General features: G+C 37.0%; 1 protein-coding gene across 1 annotated transcript in view; it reads right to left on the reverse strand.

The window, feature by feature from the left end:
• Positions 1–2,210: 2,210 nt before the first annotated feature.
• Positions 2,211–17,159, reverse strand: part of LOC138691431 (zinc finger protein 665-like) — a 54,074-nt gene continuing 39,125 nt past the window's right edge. The window contains exons 10-11 of the mRNA XM_069813357.1: positions 14,421–14,503; positions 2,211–3,513 (exon numbers count right to left, since the gene is read on the reverse strand). Coding sequence (XP_069669458.1) covers positions 2,793–3,513; positions 14,421–14,503 — 804 coding nt within the window. The 3' untranslated portion in view covers positions 2,211–2,792. The remainder of the gene's footprint in view (positions 3,514–14,420; positions 14,504–17,159) is intronic.

The raw sequence follows: 17,159 nt of genomic DNA on the forward strand, positions 1-17,159 counted from the left end.
AGGTGCGAAAACATCGCTGGCACAATCAAGACTGGTGCAATCATTTCAAAGAGCGTCATGCAGAGTCGGTCGAATTGCATATTGTCGATTGACACGGTCATATTTCCTACAGTGCAATAAAAAAAAGTCCCACCGTAAGTGGAACATGGTATATATATCACACTCTAGCTGAGGCTCGCCGTGTAGGGGATAGACAGTGGCCATTCCTCAATCGGGTAAGTAAAACTTCGTGTCGTGACGCTCTTGTCGACGGATCCCAAACTCGAACAGTATTCTTTAATTAGTTAGTGGGGTTTAAAAAGGGCGCGTCAGCTACTATGGCTATTTGCGCCCTTATCTAAAATTCTTCACAAAACACAGACACAATACTAAAATTCTTCACAAAACACAGACACAATACAATAATCCCAATACTTAAAAGAACTAAAATGCGTTGTCACGGTTAAAACGAGGCAAACAAATGCAGTTTCAGAAGGGTGATGCATAAAAAAACACAACAGTGAGCAGTTCACAGAACTTAGCTGGTATTTAAAAAGAAACAATAAAATAATAAAACATATGCCAACTGATATAAATTATCTGGCGAATTTATAAAATGCTCGTATGTAAAAGGTCCAAATGTCAAGTGTGTTAATAGTACATTATGCAACGAACCTATAATGGTAGTAATTAAGACGCGAGTATGTTTATGAAACGAGCGAAAGCGAGTTTCATAATTTTCATACGAGCGTCTTAATTACCATTATAGGCAAGTTTCATAAGACTTTTTATGCTCGACCATATTTCTAACTTGAAATTATTCATAAGTTTTCATGTTATTGTTATCCAAGAGAGGAGCAGAACTGACCTTAAACATTAATCTTGAAATAACCTTGAAATTGAATTATACATTGAAAAACGAGATGACAAATTGAATTTATTTGAATATTATTTACAATTAACGCTAATTATTATAGTAACAGAACTGACTTTATTTCAAATGTAGGTTATTTATTGTGCAATTGGTGAAATCGATACTTGCGCTTTCATATGGTGCTTTCTGATTGGCGGAACACCAGAACTTTAATAAGGTCCATTAAAGGGCTGCTACCAGGTGAATTATTACTACATTTCGGCATGGTCGAGCATAAAACCATATATTTTTTATTTTATTTTATTGGGTTATTTTACGACGCTGTATCAACATCTAGGTTATTTAGCGTCTGAATGAAATGGTGATAATGCCGGTGAAATGAGTCCGGGGTCCAGCACTGAACATTACCCAGCAGTTGCTCGTATTGGGTTGAGGGAAAACCCCGGAAAAACCTCAACCAGGTAACTTGCCCCGACCGGGATTCGAACCCGGGCCACCTGGTTTCGCAGCCAGACATCCTGACCGTTACTCCACAGGTGTGGACTTAAAACCATATATAAAACAACGAATGTAACCTCTGGATTTAAAGGGTCCGGAGGATAACTAAACGGATCAATAAAAAACTGCATCACCCTGTCAAGTCCTGTATTCAATAAAAATCTCAGAACTGCATTTGTACAATTAAAGTCGTTTCCAAGAGCGTGACGTAGATTCGGCCGAATTCGATACTGCCGACAGACACGGTCACATTTTCTACACTGTAATAAAAAATGTTCCACCGTAAGATGAACATGGCATAGATCACACTCCGGCTGAGGCTCGCCACGTAGGAGATGGCCATGCGTCAGATGACAGTAGTATTCTTTATACTTCGTAATTTGTTTCCCTCTTGTCCAGAACATTCACGTTCGCATTTCCATCATGTTCTATAATTAAAATAATTTTGAATGTCTTGCCACTACTCGCACTAATGCTTAAATAAATACAACTATCTTACTGCAAGAACAGGCTATCTCTAAAGTCCATTACCAGTACGGAAGCAAAGTTAAGGGATGCATTAGCAATTTTTCTGGAATGCATAAATATAGTTGGAATTTATTTCAAGGGATAGCTTTGCCGTGTATTTAGTATGCAAATTTTATGCTATAATGAAAAGGGTATTCACCAGATCCATAGCCGTTCATGTGACAAATTCTCTGCCTCTCTTTCACGCCTTGGGACCAAGAAATGTATAAACTGAAACAAATAAAATATGATGCAGCTGATGTAAAAACATGAGTACTGTAGATGAATATTGGCTATCTCAGGAACGATCTGTTAGGAAAATGCTAACTCAAGAGATTCAGATTACTTGAATTATATATATATAAAAAATCATGTAAATTAAAATTTAACCAGACAACGTGAAAATGACACATAAAAATATCTGAAGTGAAGAAAATAGCCTAGAACTTATTCCAAATTAAAAAAAATTGTCTTTAATCTGGAAAATATAAAATTGCATTTTGATAACTTATAAAAACAACACAGATCTATTATATTTCTTGAAGAATGTACAGGTTTGCAAATATGTATAGTCTCCAATCGCTGAGAAAATAAAAGACTTTTCATAAAAATCCGAACACTAGTCATTACATCGAAATTCACTATTTAATTCTTGTACACATTGTCATGCCTTCTGCGATTTGACGAATTCGTAAAGCACTTACCACACATAAACATCGCACATAATGGTTTGTCACGAGTGTGTACTAAGTATGCAATTTGACAAGACTCCTTTTCGAAAAATATTTCTTGCAAATATCCCATTGATAAGGTTTCTCATCGGTGTACACGCGTAAGTATTCCAGGATTCCCACAAAAGCCGCATACGCAATAATTTAACCTTTGCATATATTTAAATATTCCCTCACACTTAGTGCGTGCAGAAAACTTTTCCTCAAACGTCGCATTTCAATTTTTTCTTATGTTGACGATAGTGCACCTTTAAATACGAGGGAAGTGTGAACAATTTTCCGCAAAGTTCGCATTTCCAAGGCCTTTCGCCAGAATGAAGAGAAAGGTGCATTCTCAAATTTCGTGAAAGCAAGAATCTCTTCCCACAAACATCACATTCATGCGGTTTTTCTCCCATGTGTCGGCGGATATGTTCTCTTAAATCTCCAAGATAACGAAAGAATTTTCCGCAAACATCGCAATTGTAGGGCTTCTCCCCAGTGTGTACACGTTTATGGCCATTCAGGACACCCACATCAGTGAAAGATTTCTCACAACAATCGCATTTGAAAGGTCTCAAACCGGAGTGTGTAAATTCATGTCTTTTTAGACTCGTGCGTTGAGAAAAACATTTATCACACTGATTGCATTTAAAAGGTTTTACTCCAGTATGTATCCGTTTGTGTGTTTCGAAATTCCACTGTTGTGAGAAAGATTTTCCACATTCATCGCATTTGAAAGGCTTCAATCCGGTGTGTATAAGTTCGTGTTTTTTCAAGGTACCTATTCCCGTAAAGCATTTCCCACAAATGTTGCATTTAAACGGTTTTTCTCCAGTATGAATCCGTGAATGTGTCTTGAGACTCCAAGAGCTCGACAAGACTTTTCCACAAACATCGCATTCCAAAGGGTTCAATCCACTGTGATGACTGCTATCTCCAATGCTGAAACCAAATAATGCATTTCTGTAGAATAGTAATATTATACAATTCCGATATATAATATCAAATATTTAATAATTAAACTCAAAATCTCAAGCTGTAGTACTGAACATTTATATGTGTGCAACACGTAGATGTTTGTGAATGTGGGCACTGTCCTTCCTGCACTCCAATCCATTCGTAATACAAGTAATATATCTTATTTCTCTACACATGCACATCTTTTAAAATGTTCCATATTCACTTCTTCATTGGTGTCGCGTAGGATTGAAAAAGATACGAAGATAGCAAGGTAAATAGTCATAGCTTGTAAGAAATTAAGAGACAGAAAATTTTGTTTGTGCTTGAGGAATTTCTTCAGAAGTTGTTAATATTATTTTCCTTTAATTCTGTGCTCTATTCCTTCTTTCTGGATTAAAGGAAATTTGTTGTCACGGACTTGTTTTAAACAATGAAAAAGAAAATGTCTGGTTTCGTTTCCGTATTATTGACGTACAGTGGATTCCAATAACACCGTCTGATTTCTAAGTCTTACTGACGTTGTGACCCAGGGTATGACTACCATGTAGCCAGAGCCATCTTCAGTTACAAGCCAGAGCATGGGTAGGTTTGGCAACGCTGAGTGGAGGCGGGTGGAGGCGAAATAAAGGCATGACGTTTGACGTTAAGTGCTTTGATTTCGTTGTCACATGTACATTTTCGACATTAATTGATACGAAACTAAGTGCATATGATCAAGATTCAGTGTATTCATGTACGTAATTTATTACGGAATCCGAAATGGTATTTTATTTGAGTTTCAGAATACCGTGTAAGTACTTGCATACAACCACTTATAATTTAAAAAAAATTAAAAGCATACGTCTTTTTTATTGATGGTACACAGGAAAATAAACAAATACTTAAAGAAATGTTACTTGCACCAAAAATAAATAAAATAACGACGTACTTTCGCAGTACCCTATTCCAATCAATTAACCATTATGTGGGTAGTAAATTCACAATGTTTTGCAGCTTTATGTTGTTTCACTCTAACGTGAAAGGTCTAGGATATCATATACATTTTAATTTCATGTGATTACCCGTCGTGCTTTTCTACAAATATTTCAGAAGCCCAGGAAGCCAGTTTTAGTTTGAACTTCGCCAGTAACCGTAACAATACTGTTATCCTAAATTATTTGTTATAAATTTTCTAAAATATAATTTTAAATAGGCCAAAGCCAAGTATCAAGATCTATGAAAAAATGAAGAAACATACCTTCAACATAATACGTAATAAAACACACCATTATCTATTAAGTATGTGCCAATTAGCGTAAACTCGGTGAACTTTAAATCCTGTAAATACGAAGTGAAAAGAAGCATGTTTATAACTAATTTATTACAAAAGAAATAATATTAATCAACAAACCTTGAAAACAAGGTGAGTGTATGCATCTACAAATATAGACAGTTCTGACGTATAGCAGACATTCTGAATATTCAACAAAACTGCGACATTTATGGGATCACAAAACAGCTGTTTACAATAAACTTGAAAATCAAGGCGTAATTTTATTGATACAGCAGGCGAGACCCAACAATTTGGCTACAATTCTGATACACCACAAACATCAAATAAGACTATAAAAATGTAGTTAATCCAATATTTAATATTTAGAAGAATTGTTCAATCATTTTGTCATTAATAATAACCGTAAAAATTTCCAAAGACTGCAGCCATATTTTCATTTGTTGTCTTGTTTTTATCGCCAACAAACACTTAGTTTATAATACATCAACAATTAACGTTTGGTACGACCGCGAACATAATTCCATCGACACACACTTATATTGTAACATTAATTTACATTGAAAATCGGCATTAGCACGAACACGTGTTCTGGATAGTAGACGTTAATTACGACGTATGGCTCCGGCTTGTAACTGAAGAAGGCTTTGATGTAGCACTTTCTCTAACCTATGATCATCTTGGAAAATATTTTAGAAATATTGTAACGTAATATAAAATCGTCGAAAAAGAAGTTAATAAGATGTACAGAAATCTGTTGTCTAGCCAGGAAGAGAATTCGCTGACCTAGCTATGAACTCAGGATAGATTTTTTAAATTTTATTGGGTTATTTTACGACGCTGTATCAACATCTAGGTTATTTAGCGTCTGAATGATATGAAAATTATAGTATAGCCTTCATGCTTTAAATAAAATTTTATGAATTTATTTATCCACCCACTTCCAGCAAAACAAGGGTTAGCTGGCTCGGCTAGCGGTAGCCTAGAAAATCGTTATTGTCTTCTTCCATGTGAAGGAATTTGTGTACAGTCCTTAAAACTAAATTTTCCATTTTTATAACACATTGGGTCTTGAAATCCAAGTTCTGTCCGCAGTCAGGAGGTAAAGCAAGCTTTAGAACTGTCAAACAGCTGTCCGTGTCAGTGTCTGAGAGTGTCTGTAAACGAGAGTTGAATTTATCATTATGTCTATATTATTTCAGTTAGGACATAAAAATCTGTCCGTATATAAAGAGTGTTCATATCTTGGGGGTGTCAGTAACGAAAGGTTTCACTGTAAGTAAATGTTAAGATAAGTGGAAACAAAGTACAGCCAGTCTCTTTTCTTTATAAGATACAGTGCGCCAGGAAAGGCTCTCTGCACTGGAGACAGCAGAGTGTATGCGCTCGTAACTGCAGTGTAACTGGAGTGTATTCTGTGTTAATTATGATGATGCTGTAGATTTTCTCAAGACATTAACGTGAGATGCGGCTGTTGAAAATACAAAAACCCTTTCCACTCAAGTTCGCGTTCTCACTATTGTTGAAATTTTCACGGTTGTTAGGATTTTCATTGTCTAAGACCAGACATGGATTGTAGAAGATATTTCAAGACAGTTGGGAAGAAATTATGGCATCAGTTGATGGACACAAGAACGAAGATGATAGATACTTTTTGTAAGTAATTCATCATGTTAGTAAATTCAATAAATCAACTATAGTTCTGTTTGTAATTAATTTAATCTTGAATTTAAATTAAGGAACCAGACAGATTTCCTATATATCCTGATTAAAACTACAGTCCAGTCGCTCTAATTTCCGGCAGCCAATCGACTACATTTAAACATGTGCGTCTTGTGATTCGCTGATCCATTTCCTAAGGCTCGATAAATCTTAATATAATCGCCCGCCATTTTGGCTCTTTCGTTGGGTTCGCAGAAAGCACGCGAGAACGTTATTTGCCGCTCAATTATTTGCTCAATTACAGTGCGTTTGATTTATTATCATAAGAGCTAAGACATGATAATGTTTAACGGTACGGTAAATAGATCCCTCGTCTGGTAGTTCGGCAACGAAAGAACAAAAATGGCGAACGATACTACCTTCCTAGACTTTATAGAGCCTTCACTTCCTAAGACGTAAGCCAAGAGGAGGAGTCACGCTGGGAATAACAGCGTCGCGACTATAGCATGACAACTCCATCAAACATCTCTCTACTCTGCTTCCTTCACAATACACACAGCTCGTTCCTGGAATTCCTTGTCACAGGAAATCAGGAGCAGTCGGAGTATAAAATCTTTTAAGTACACTCTAGAAATGTCTTTAATGAACAGAACTAGACTCTTGCGGAAGTTTCTAAATAGTCTTAAATGACCAAGTTGTTATTTTTTTGTCTCCTCTCTCTTCTTCTTTTTTTTTTCTCTTTTCTTTTTTTTTTATTATCTTCATATATTACTTAATCATTTGTGTTTGTATGCCATTTAGTAGGACTTTGCTAATCAACATTTTATGTCTTGTCACCCATATGTATTCTCCAATTAGTATATTAACTGAATAATATTTTCTAAGTTATTTTCTTTTGTGTTCTTTTGTAATCAAATTTTGTATCTCATGTATTTGTATTATTGAAACCTGGTTGAGTGGAAGAGAAGGCCTCATGGCCTTAACTCTGCCAGGCAAAATAAACCTACCTACCACCACACCACCACCACCACCACCACCACCACCACCACCACCACCACCACCACCACCACCACCACCACCACCACCACCACCACCACGACTACTACTACTACAAGTAAAACAAGTTATATTAGCTAAATTTAGTATAATGAGTGAAATTGGGTAAATAAGTAAATGTTAAGATAAGTGGAAACAAAGCACAGTCAGTCTCTTTTCTTTATAAGATACAGTGCGGCAGAAAAGGCTCTCTGCACTGGAGACAGCAGAGTGTATGCGCTCGTAACTGCAGTTATGTTGGTAGCATCAGCTGGGCAGGGTCATTGCCACATCCTTGAGTGGGGGTTGTTTAGCTAACGGTATCAGTTGAGAGCAGACTGGGTGTACTGCAGTCTAATTGCTTTCTATTGAAGAAAAAGCGTTTTTGGTGGAGTACGTTTTTCGCGAAGGTGATATGTTTACGGAAAATGTGAAACAGAAATTTCGTATGCGTTTTCCTAATTCCAGGCGCCCAAATCGCGATTCTGTACGTGATTTGAATTCCATGGAACCGGGTCGGTTCTTGATGCATCAAGAACTGGCAGTCTACAATTTTAATAACAGAAAAACTTGATGAAATCTCGGATTTATTGCTACAAAATCAACATGCAAATTAGCACAAAAGGCTATCACATGTCACATGTCATCTCATGTTCTGGACAATTTGAAAAACCCCTGTGTTTTATGTTTAAAAAGAAATCCTGTTCAAGAGAATTTCAGAAATTCATATCACATATTCACAATTCACTGTAAATAGCTAGTTTATATGTTTCTGCCATAGTAAGAGAAATTGTAGTTAATGCAATTAGAAAGGGTATATGAATGTGTTAATTTTGTTTGTGTATATATATATATATATATATATATATATATATATTCAGGTTCTACTTTTTTATCATTAATCTAACATGCAACAGAGCAAAACAGGCTGCAATAAAAGGAAATACTTACTTACTTACTTACTGGCTTTTAAGGAACCCAGAGGTTTATTACCGCCCTCACATAAGCCCGCCATCGGTCCCTATCCTGAGCAAGATTAATCCAGTCTCTACCATCATATCCTACCTCCCTCAAATCCATTTTAATATTATCTTCCCTCCTACGTCTCGGACTCCCCAAAGGTCTTTTTCCCTCCGGCCTCCCAACTAACACTCTATATGCATTTATGGATTCACCCATACGTGCTACATGCCCTGCCCATCTCAAATGTCTGGATTTTATGTTCCTAATTATGTCAGGTGACGAATACAATGCGTGCAGCTCTGCGTTGTGTAACTTTCTCCATTCTCCTGTAACTTCATCCCTCTTAGCCCCAAATATTTTCCTAAGAACCTTATTCTCAAACACCCTTAATCTCTGTTCCTCTCTCAAAGTGAGAGTCCAAGTTTCACAACCATACAGAACAACCGGTAATATAACTGTTTTATACATTCTAACTTTCAGATTTTTTGACAGAAGACTAGATGGCAAAAGCTTCTCAACCGAATAGTAGCACGCATTTCCCATATTTATTCTGCGTTCAATTTCCTCCCGAGTGTCATTTACATTCGTTACTGTTGCCCCCAGATATTTGAATTTCTCCACTTCTTCAAAAGATAAATTTCCAATTTTTATATTTCCATTTCGTACAATATTCTGGTCACGAGACATAATCATAACCTTAGTCTTTTCGGGATTTACTTCCAACCCTATCACTTTACTTGCTTCAACTAGAATTTCCGTGTTTTCCCTAATCCTTTGTGGATTTTCTCCTAGGATATTCACGTCATCCGCATAGACAAGAAGCTGATGTAACCCATTCAACTCCAAGCCCTGTCTATTATCCTGAACTTTCCTAATGGCATATTCTAGAGCGAAGTTAAAAAGTAAAGGTGATAGTGTATCTCCCTGCTTTAGCCCACAGTGAATTGGAAAAGCATCAGATAGAAACTGGCCTATACGGACTCTGCTGTAAGTTTCACTAAGACACATTTTAATTAATCGAACTAGTTTCTTGGGAATACCAAATTCAATAAGAATATTATATAAAACTTCTCTCTTAACCGAGTCATACGCCTTTTTGAAATCTATGAATAACTGATGTACTGTACCCTTATACTCCCATTTTTTCTCCAATATCTGTCGAATACAAAAAATCTGATCAACAGTCGATCTATTACGCCTAAAACCACACTGATGATCCCCAATAATTTCATCTACATATGGAGTAAATCTTCTCAAAAGGATATTCGACAAAATTTTGTACGACGTCAACAAAAGTGATATTCCTCGAAAGTTACTACAGTTAGTCTTGTCCCCCTTCTTAAAAATAGGTACGATTATGGAAAAGGAAATACTACTACTATTAATAATAATAATAGTAATAATCACAATGCTCGATCATGCCGAAATGTAGTAATTATACACCTGGTAGCAGTCCTTTAATGCATGTCATTAAAGTACACCTATTCATTAAAGTTCAGGTTTTCGATTATTCTCGGATATGCAATCGAAAGACAACGAGGGAAACGTCACGGAGGCTGGAAATCCAATACTGTCGCAGAAGGTTATGTTCAGTTACTATAATAATTAGCGTTAATTGTAAATAATATTCAAATAAATTCAATTTGTCATCTCGCTTTTCAATTCTAAATAAATTTCCAGGTTATATCAAAATTATTTCATGTTATTCTTTACATTACATCAAGGTAAATGACATTATTGTTCCACGGAAAAAACCAATACTTTCGCGTCTGCGCACATCTCACAATTTATGAGCTATGAACAAGGTCACTTCCGATCTTCTGTCAGATGCAAATAAAATGAATACTTCTGAATAATTTCAAGTTAGAAATATGGTCGAGCATAAAAAGTCGTATGAAACTTGCCTATAATGGTAATTAAGACGCTCATATGAAAATTATGAAACTCGCTTGCGTTCGTTTCATAAACAAACATACTCGCGTCTTAATTACTACCATTAGGCTCGTTCCATAATGTACTATTATGTAATTTTCCTTTTTATTTGTCTTTTCTGTGTATTGTATATAATATGTCTATGTTTGTTTTGTGTTGAACATGCATTTGTATGTCATGTCTATTTCATATCATTTTTATTTAAAAGTAATATGTACTGTGACGGCCACGTGAGGTTCAATCTCATGACCGACGGAGGAAGGGGGTGTATTACGGCAACGCGGCGAGGGGAGGTTGTGCGCGTATCTGCTACTTGCCGAATGAGGAAGGAAGCAAACTGCTACGTGTGGAATGAAGGGGGGACGGACCCTCCCGAATCGTCCAGAAGTCCGTCGAAGTGGAGATATACAGATAATTCGAGAGGACACCCGTAGAAATTTCTCTTAACTATAGTTTGGTTATAAAAGAGAAGACGCAAGTGAACGTCAGTCAGTCAGTCAGTTAGTAAGGCAGTGCAGTTAAAGTCGGTGGAGAGCACGCCAGACAGCCTTGTGTAGCAGTGAAGCCAGCTTCGAGACCAGAGCGTGACTTGAGTTGTGTCCGTAACTGTGGAGCCTGAAGCCCGGAGTTCGAGTGCAGTGGACCGCAGTTGGGGGACCTGAGTTCAAAGTGCAGCGGATCGTCTCTGAAGGTCTGGGGTTCGAGATTCTGTGAACGCGAGTGACTGAGCTAGAAGAACTAGCCAAGACAAACGAGCTGTGAACTGAGAACTGACAGTTCTGTGTTGTAAATAGTGCTTTGTGAATATTAGTTAAGATTATCAGTTCATTGTTGTTCTCAATAATCCAAGTAAATTGTCATTGTCGTTTGTGGAGTGCAATAACGAATGCTGTGTTGCTGTGCAGAGAGCAAATCCCATTGTTGACGGGAGTGAAATTAAATTGTAGAGAGTGAAGAGTTATTGTTGAGATAAATAAAATTACATGTTGTTCAGTATAAAATTTACAGTATATACGAAATGCTTACTTAATTATTTTTTAAGTAACAAGTCTGTGTGTGATATGTCCTGGGAAAGTACTGTATGTAAAATGTCTGCATTTCATATATTGTGTATCTATTTCTATATATCATATCTATTTTATCTTATATCTACGTATTTGTATAATATAAATATGATTTTTATTGTCATACGCATTTAATGTAATATATGTATTGTATGTCATAATTTTGTACAGGGCTATAACGTGTGTGATTTATTTACAGCCTTAATATACCTTCGGGTAAAATAGGGTTCTATAAACTTGGAAATTCAATAATAAATAGCACAAAAGGCCGGGATCTCTAAGTGGACAGCACATAAGGCTGTAAGAAGCTAACTTCAATTGTACCCCTATAAAATTAAAGTAGTTCATAATTTAAAGAAAGTGATTACGAAAAGAGAGTGAGGTATTGTGAATGGTTCCAGAGATTTATAAATCGGCATGGACTTGTCGTTTTAAATGAAACCTCCTTTACGGACGAAGCATGGTTTAATTTATCCAGCTATGTAAATTCTCAGAATTCACGGGTTTGGTCTTCAGAAAATCCCTATGGAGTAAGAGAGACAATGTTGAACTTAAGACGAATATAATTAATTATGTGCAGTTGTTTACTCAAGAAACATTAGTAGAAGTGTTTGGAAATAAGTGTAAAAGAGTCGAACTGTGTTTTCAAGAACGAGGAAATCACTTCCAGCTTCGTTATAATTGTGATGAGTAGTACACAGTTAACGTTTTGTTCCTAGCGTAAGTTCCAGCTACTACCAACATAACTGCAGTTACTACCGCATACACTCCACTATCTCCAGTGCAGAGAGACTTCCCTGACGGACTATATCGTAATGGTGATGTCAGATATCAAGATGATCTGTCTATGATAGAGAAAACTTGTATAGCAGATATTGTGGTGCATTACAGTCTTTTCTCTCATTATGCAACTGATAGACGGAACATGACAAATTTCGATGGAAATTCTGAGACTATTGCTTTGGTCCTAACACAACTCACATATCGACCTGGTGCATATCAGGAATAGGTGGTGTTTTGAGATTCCATGGCTGTGAATCATGAAGCTACTTCAAATAAACCACCTCAGTCATTGGCAATACATAATACCAGAGAAGCCCTTGAGCATTTATTCTTCGTGAAACAATACCCTTCCAAGGATTCCATTCCGTGCTCGATTAGAAGGCAATCAAGCATCTGACAAGTTGACGGAAAAAGGCACAACAATCAGCCCACAAAAAAAAACCTATTTGAGTGGATTCCTTAGAATAACTAATGTCAAGACACATCATGTAATGGAAGAAAAACGTGGCTCCCAAGCAGTCAAAGCCCAAGAAGTGGGCAAATATTCAACAACATAGAAGAGAATTCCTAAAGTCCACACCTGTGGAGTAACGGACAGCGCGTTTGGCCGCGAAACCAGGTGGCCCAGGTTGGAATCCTGGTCGGAACAAGTTACCTGGTTGAGGTTTTTTCCCGGAGATTTCTCTCAACCCAAAACGAGCAAATGCTGGGTAATTTTCGGTGCTGGACCCCGGACTCATTTCACCGGCATTATCACTTTCATTTCATTCAGACGCTAAATAACCTGAGATGTTGATACAGCGTTGTAAAATAACCCAATTAAAAAAAAAGAATTCCTAAAAAAAGGAAGAAGTGATAAGTTTTAGGCTACAGATAAGATAACTGTGTTGCTGCACACCTAGAGCAAACAGGCAACCACCAGTCCTGTGAATGCACAATCTACCACAAAGCAAACTAATGATGGAAGGAAACAGGGGCGTATTTTGCGGGCTACCGGCGGTAGCCCAACGAAATTACAAAAGAAAAAGTTTATAATATAACATAATGTAATAATTTTGTATTATTAATTTTACCACAGTAATTAAAATTAAAGTAATTGTTAGATATATTTTGTGTAATAATAGGGTCAGCGGTAGCCCAAACCCTTTAACCAGTATACGCCACTGGAAGGAAATTGTCTTCTCTTCTGCATGGGTTTGGACTAATATCACAGTCTAGTATATACAGTCACGAAGTTGAGTTGTGAGGGTGCTAGGAACAATAGACTGTGCTAGTACTATTTTGCATAGTCTGTAATGAGACAATATTAGCGATCCTAATGGTTAGCAACTATCTATGGATGCATATTTACTACGTATTGAGCTTCGTGACTGTATACACTAGACTGTGCTAATATTAAGAATATTAGAGAAATTTAACAAAGCTATACTGCAGCGTATCTAAAACTTTTTTGAAGTGGGGACCACTTTTTAAAGTCAGAACAGTTCTGCGGACCACCTTACTCTTGTTCCCTTCGAAAGCAAATTTATCATTTTCGTAGCATATTTTAATACCAGTATACATATATTTTAAAATTGAATTAAGATTCGGTACTTTGGTGCTCTGTTATGAATTCGGGTGGTCCCTGGCTGGGTTACAGGCGCGGCGCCAGATGTGCAGGGAAAATATGTCGAGAAATACCACTATATAGTGCTTTAAATCCCTCTTTTGTTGCTGAGAGTAGAGTGGGAAGTCGATAGATGGGTAGGGTAATAAATTTCATAAAATGTCTGTACTGGGAGAAAAAGTGAAATTCGATTGCCATGTGTCATTTTCAAACTCTGAGATTTTCAGCTATAGTGTGATACGCAATTCGTTCGAATTTTATTTTTTCTTCTGTCTTTTTTGAAGGACCACAAGGGCAGATTTCGAGGACCACAGGTGGTCCGCGGACCATAGTTTGAGAAACACTGCTATACTGTATTGGTGCATCAAAGAGAAGATTGGTTAAGAGCCCAAATTGCGATAGGAACAAACACATCTTTCGATATATCAATTAAACAAAAAAAGACACAGTTGACAAACTTGTAGAAATTGTTCCGTGGAAGAAGAAATCTTCCTCAAATTTACTGATTAATGCCCTCATCATTTTAAAAAGTAGTGAATGAAACAATAAGTGAGGAGTTTAACACCATACTCACCTTCTAGTTAAGACTTCATTCTGCTCAGTAGTTTCTTTCAGATTTGCTTTTTCCTGCTCTTTTTGACCAATATAGAATTCTTCCTGCAACGAAAATTTTACATAGTCTAATATTAGAAAAATATTTCACGCGAAATAAAACAAATGGAACTAGCCACATTCAAGATTTTCAGAAACGTGTTGCTGAACATTACAGTAAAACCCCAATAAGACGCTGTTCAAGGGACCGGGTGTGAACCGCGTATTAACCGGGACCGTGTATTAGGCAGGTATAGTAATTTTGACTTATATTTTATTTATTTATCTAAACGATAACAGCTCCCTGTATTAACAGGCTGCCACAGAGACAGAGCATATTGAGCAATAGGCAGTTGGAAGCATAAATAATATACATATGTTTAAGTTGAAGGGAGTCTTACAACAATCACAAGAAATGACTGAATAAATAAGTAGCTACTAATTAATTAGTGGAAGATCATTGTTGACCGTAGAGATGGTTGCGGAGTATAAATATTGATCCTCTCAGAGCTGCAAGAACGATGTCACCAATTGCCTTCCTCTGTAGGCCGAAACGTTGCCAGGTCTGGAAGAAGAAACCGGGAATAGTTCCGCGCGCTCCAACCATAAGGCCTATTACTTCAATTTGTTGTAGACCGTATTTGTCCATGAAATATGGAACGGTACGAACATAGATGTCGTTTTTTTCCCTATTTACATCTTCAGGTTGGTTCTTTTGTTTTTCAAATCTAACAGTGGAATCGATGATGTAGCCATTGTTGTTATTTGTCGGGATGGCAATCACGTCTATTCTTCTTGTACTGCCATTGTCTGCCAGTCCGTGAACTTCTTCGAACACTTGAAAATTTATTGATCTAAACTGTTCTGTTAGTATCTGTTAGCATTTTTGTTTATTGAAATACATGATTCATGAAAGGTAATACAGTATTACTCCATTACTGTACTGTATGTCGAAGACATTTACAATATGTACTGTACTTAATTCTTTCGGAAAAAAAAAAAGCCCTTTATAGTTGTTTGCCGTGTGCGTGTTCTCCAAGTCCTCATGTTTACCACTCTTCAGTTTCTGCGATTACATCCTCCAGACGATGTCGCACTGTAGTGATTGAGTCGCGAATTTTTATTATCGTTCTTAACGCCGATGATGGGATTCCTAATGAATCAGAGAGTTGTTTCTGAGCAAGAGTACTGTTCTCATCGTACTTTCGTAAGATTTCCAATTTTTCCGACACAGAAAGCTCTTTTCGTTTAACACTCATTGTAATGACATTCACAGACACTTCATTACACAAAAGGACAACAAACTGCCCAGCAAAAATTGCCACAATTTTATTACGGCCGAGTGAGGAATGCTGTTTGAGAGAGATGGTTAGCAAGAGGGTGAGGTATTGTAACTGTATGTAGGCTTTAAGCGCACAGGTAAAGAGTCTAATAAGAGAGCATAACAAGAGGGTGGGGTATACTGAGGTATGAAGTATGAAGGTTTAAATGCGCAGGTAAAGGGTCGAATACCAATATTTTTCAGGTTAATGGCACCAGTGAGTTCAGTGACAAAAAGGTTTCATTGCTGTTACAGTACATTGCTGAAAATTACATCGAAAATATTCCATAAAAACAGCGTATTATGCGGGACTTGAGCACAAGAAACGGGGTATTTTATAAAGGCGTTATGTATGAAATGTGCACGGACTGGACAAAAAAAGCGTATTATACGGGATAGCATAATAAGCGGGCGCGTCTTATCGAGGTTTTACTGTATTTATAATCTTGCAGAAAACGTCTGCTGTTAGTAGAGAATTGTGGGGACATGTACAATTTTGGTTGCATACAATCTTCGCTGTCACATATATTCGTCTCTATAATACATTTCTCTGATACCAAAATGCGGTTGAAGTATTTACATTCAAGTTCACAAGATTAAAAAATTGATTGCTAACGTCATGTTGTGGTGTATTAATACAGCATACAAGGGAACGAGATAAGTTTAAGACTTTTGTTTTCAGATATATTAAGCAATGAATTAAAATAATTGCAAATATAAGGAATGAGCTGCAATTAAATATAATTCTAAAAACCAAGCTTTGTATTCAGTGTCTGTCTTAGTGATTGCGTACAGGCCACAGATACGTCATTCAACGTCGGTGGACTGTGGACGGGAAACCAATGCTTTCCGCATGCTTTCCACCCCTCTCTCACCAGTTCTGTGTCCCTGGTCTAGATAGCGATCAAGATGGTCCTGGAAGTGACCAGGAGGGCGTGGAAGAACGTTTTCTAGATTTTATGGAGAGGTGTTCTGAGTCAGGAAATGGAGATGCGATATATATTTGTGAAAACTTTTCCAAGTTACTGGAATTTTGTACAGTTAAGGAAGATTCACTTTCAGACCATAACGAAACACAGGCAATGAAAAGCAAAAGTAGTAAACACAAAAGACATAAGAGAGTCAAAGTAGATTAAGTTCAGAGAGGATCCACACCTGTGGAGTAACGGTTAGCGCGTCTGGTCGCGAAACCAGGTGGCCCGGGTTCGATTCCCGGTTGGGGCAAGTTACCTGGTTGAGGTATTTTCCGGAGTTTTCTCTAAACCTAATATGAGCCAATGCTGGGTAACTTTCGGTGCTGGAACCTGGACTCATTTCACAGGCATTATCACCTTCATATCATTCAGATGCTAAATAACCTAAGATGTTGACAAAGAGTCGTAAAATAACCTACTTATAAAA

This window comes from Periplaneta americana, chromosome 16, assembly GCF_040183065.1.
Source record: "Periplaneta americana isolate PAMFEO1 chromosome 16, P.americana_PAMFEO1_priV1, whole genome shotgun sequence".
Taxonomy (NCBI): domain Eukaryota; kingdom Metazoa; phylum Arthropoda; class Insecta; order Blattodea; family Blattidae; genus Periplaneta; species Periplaneta americana.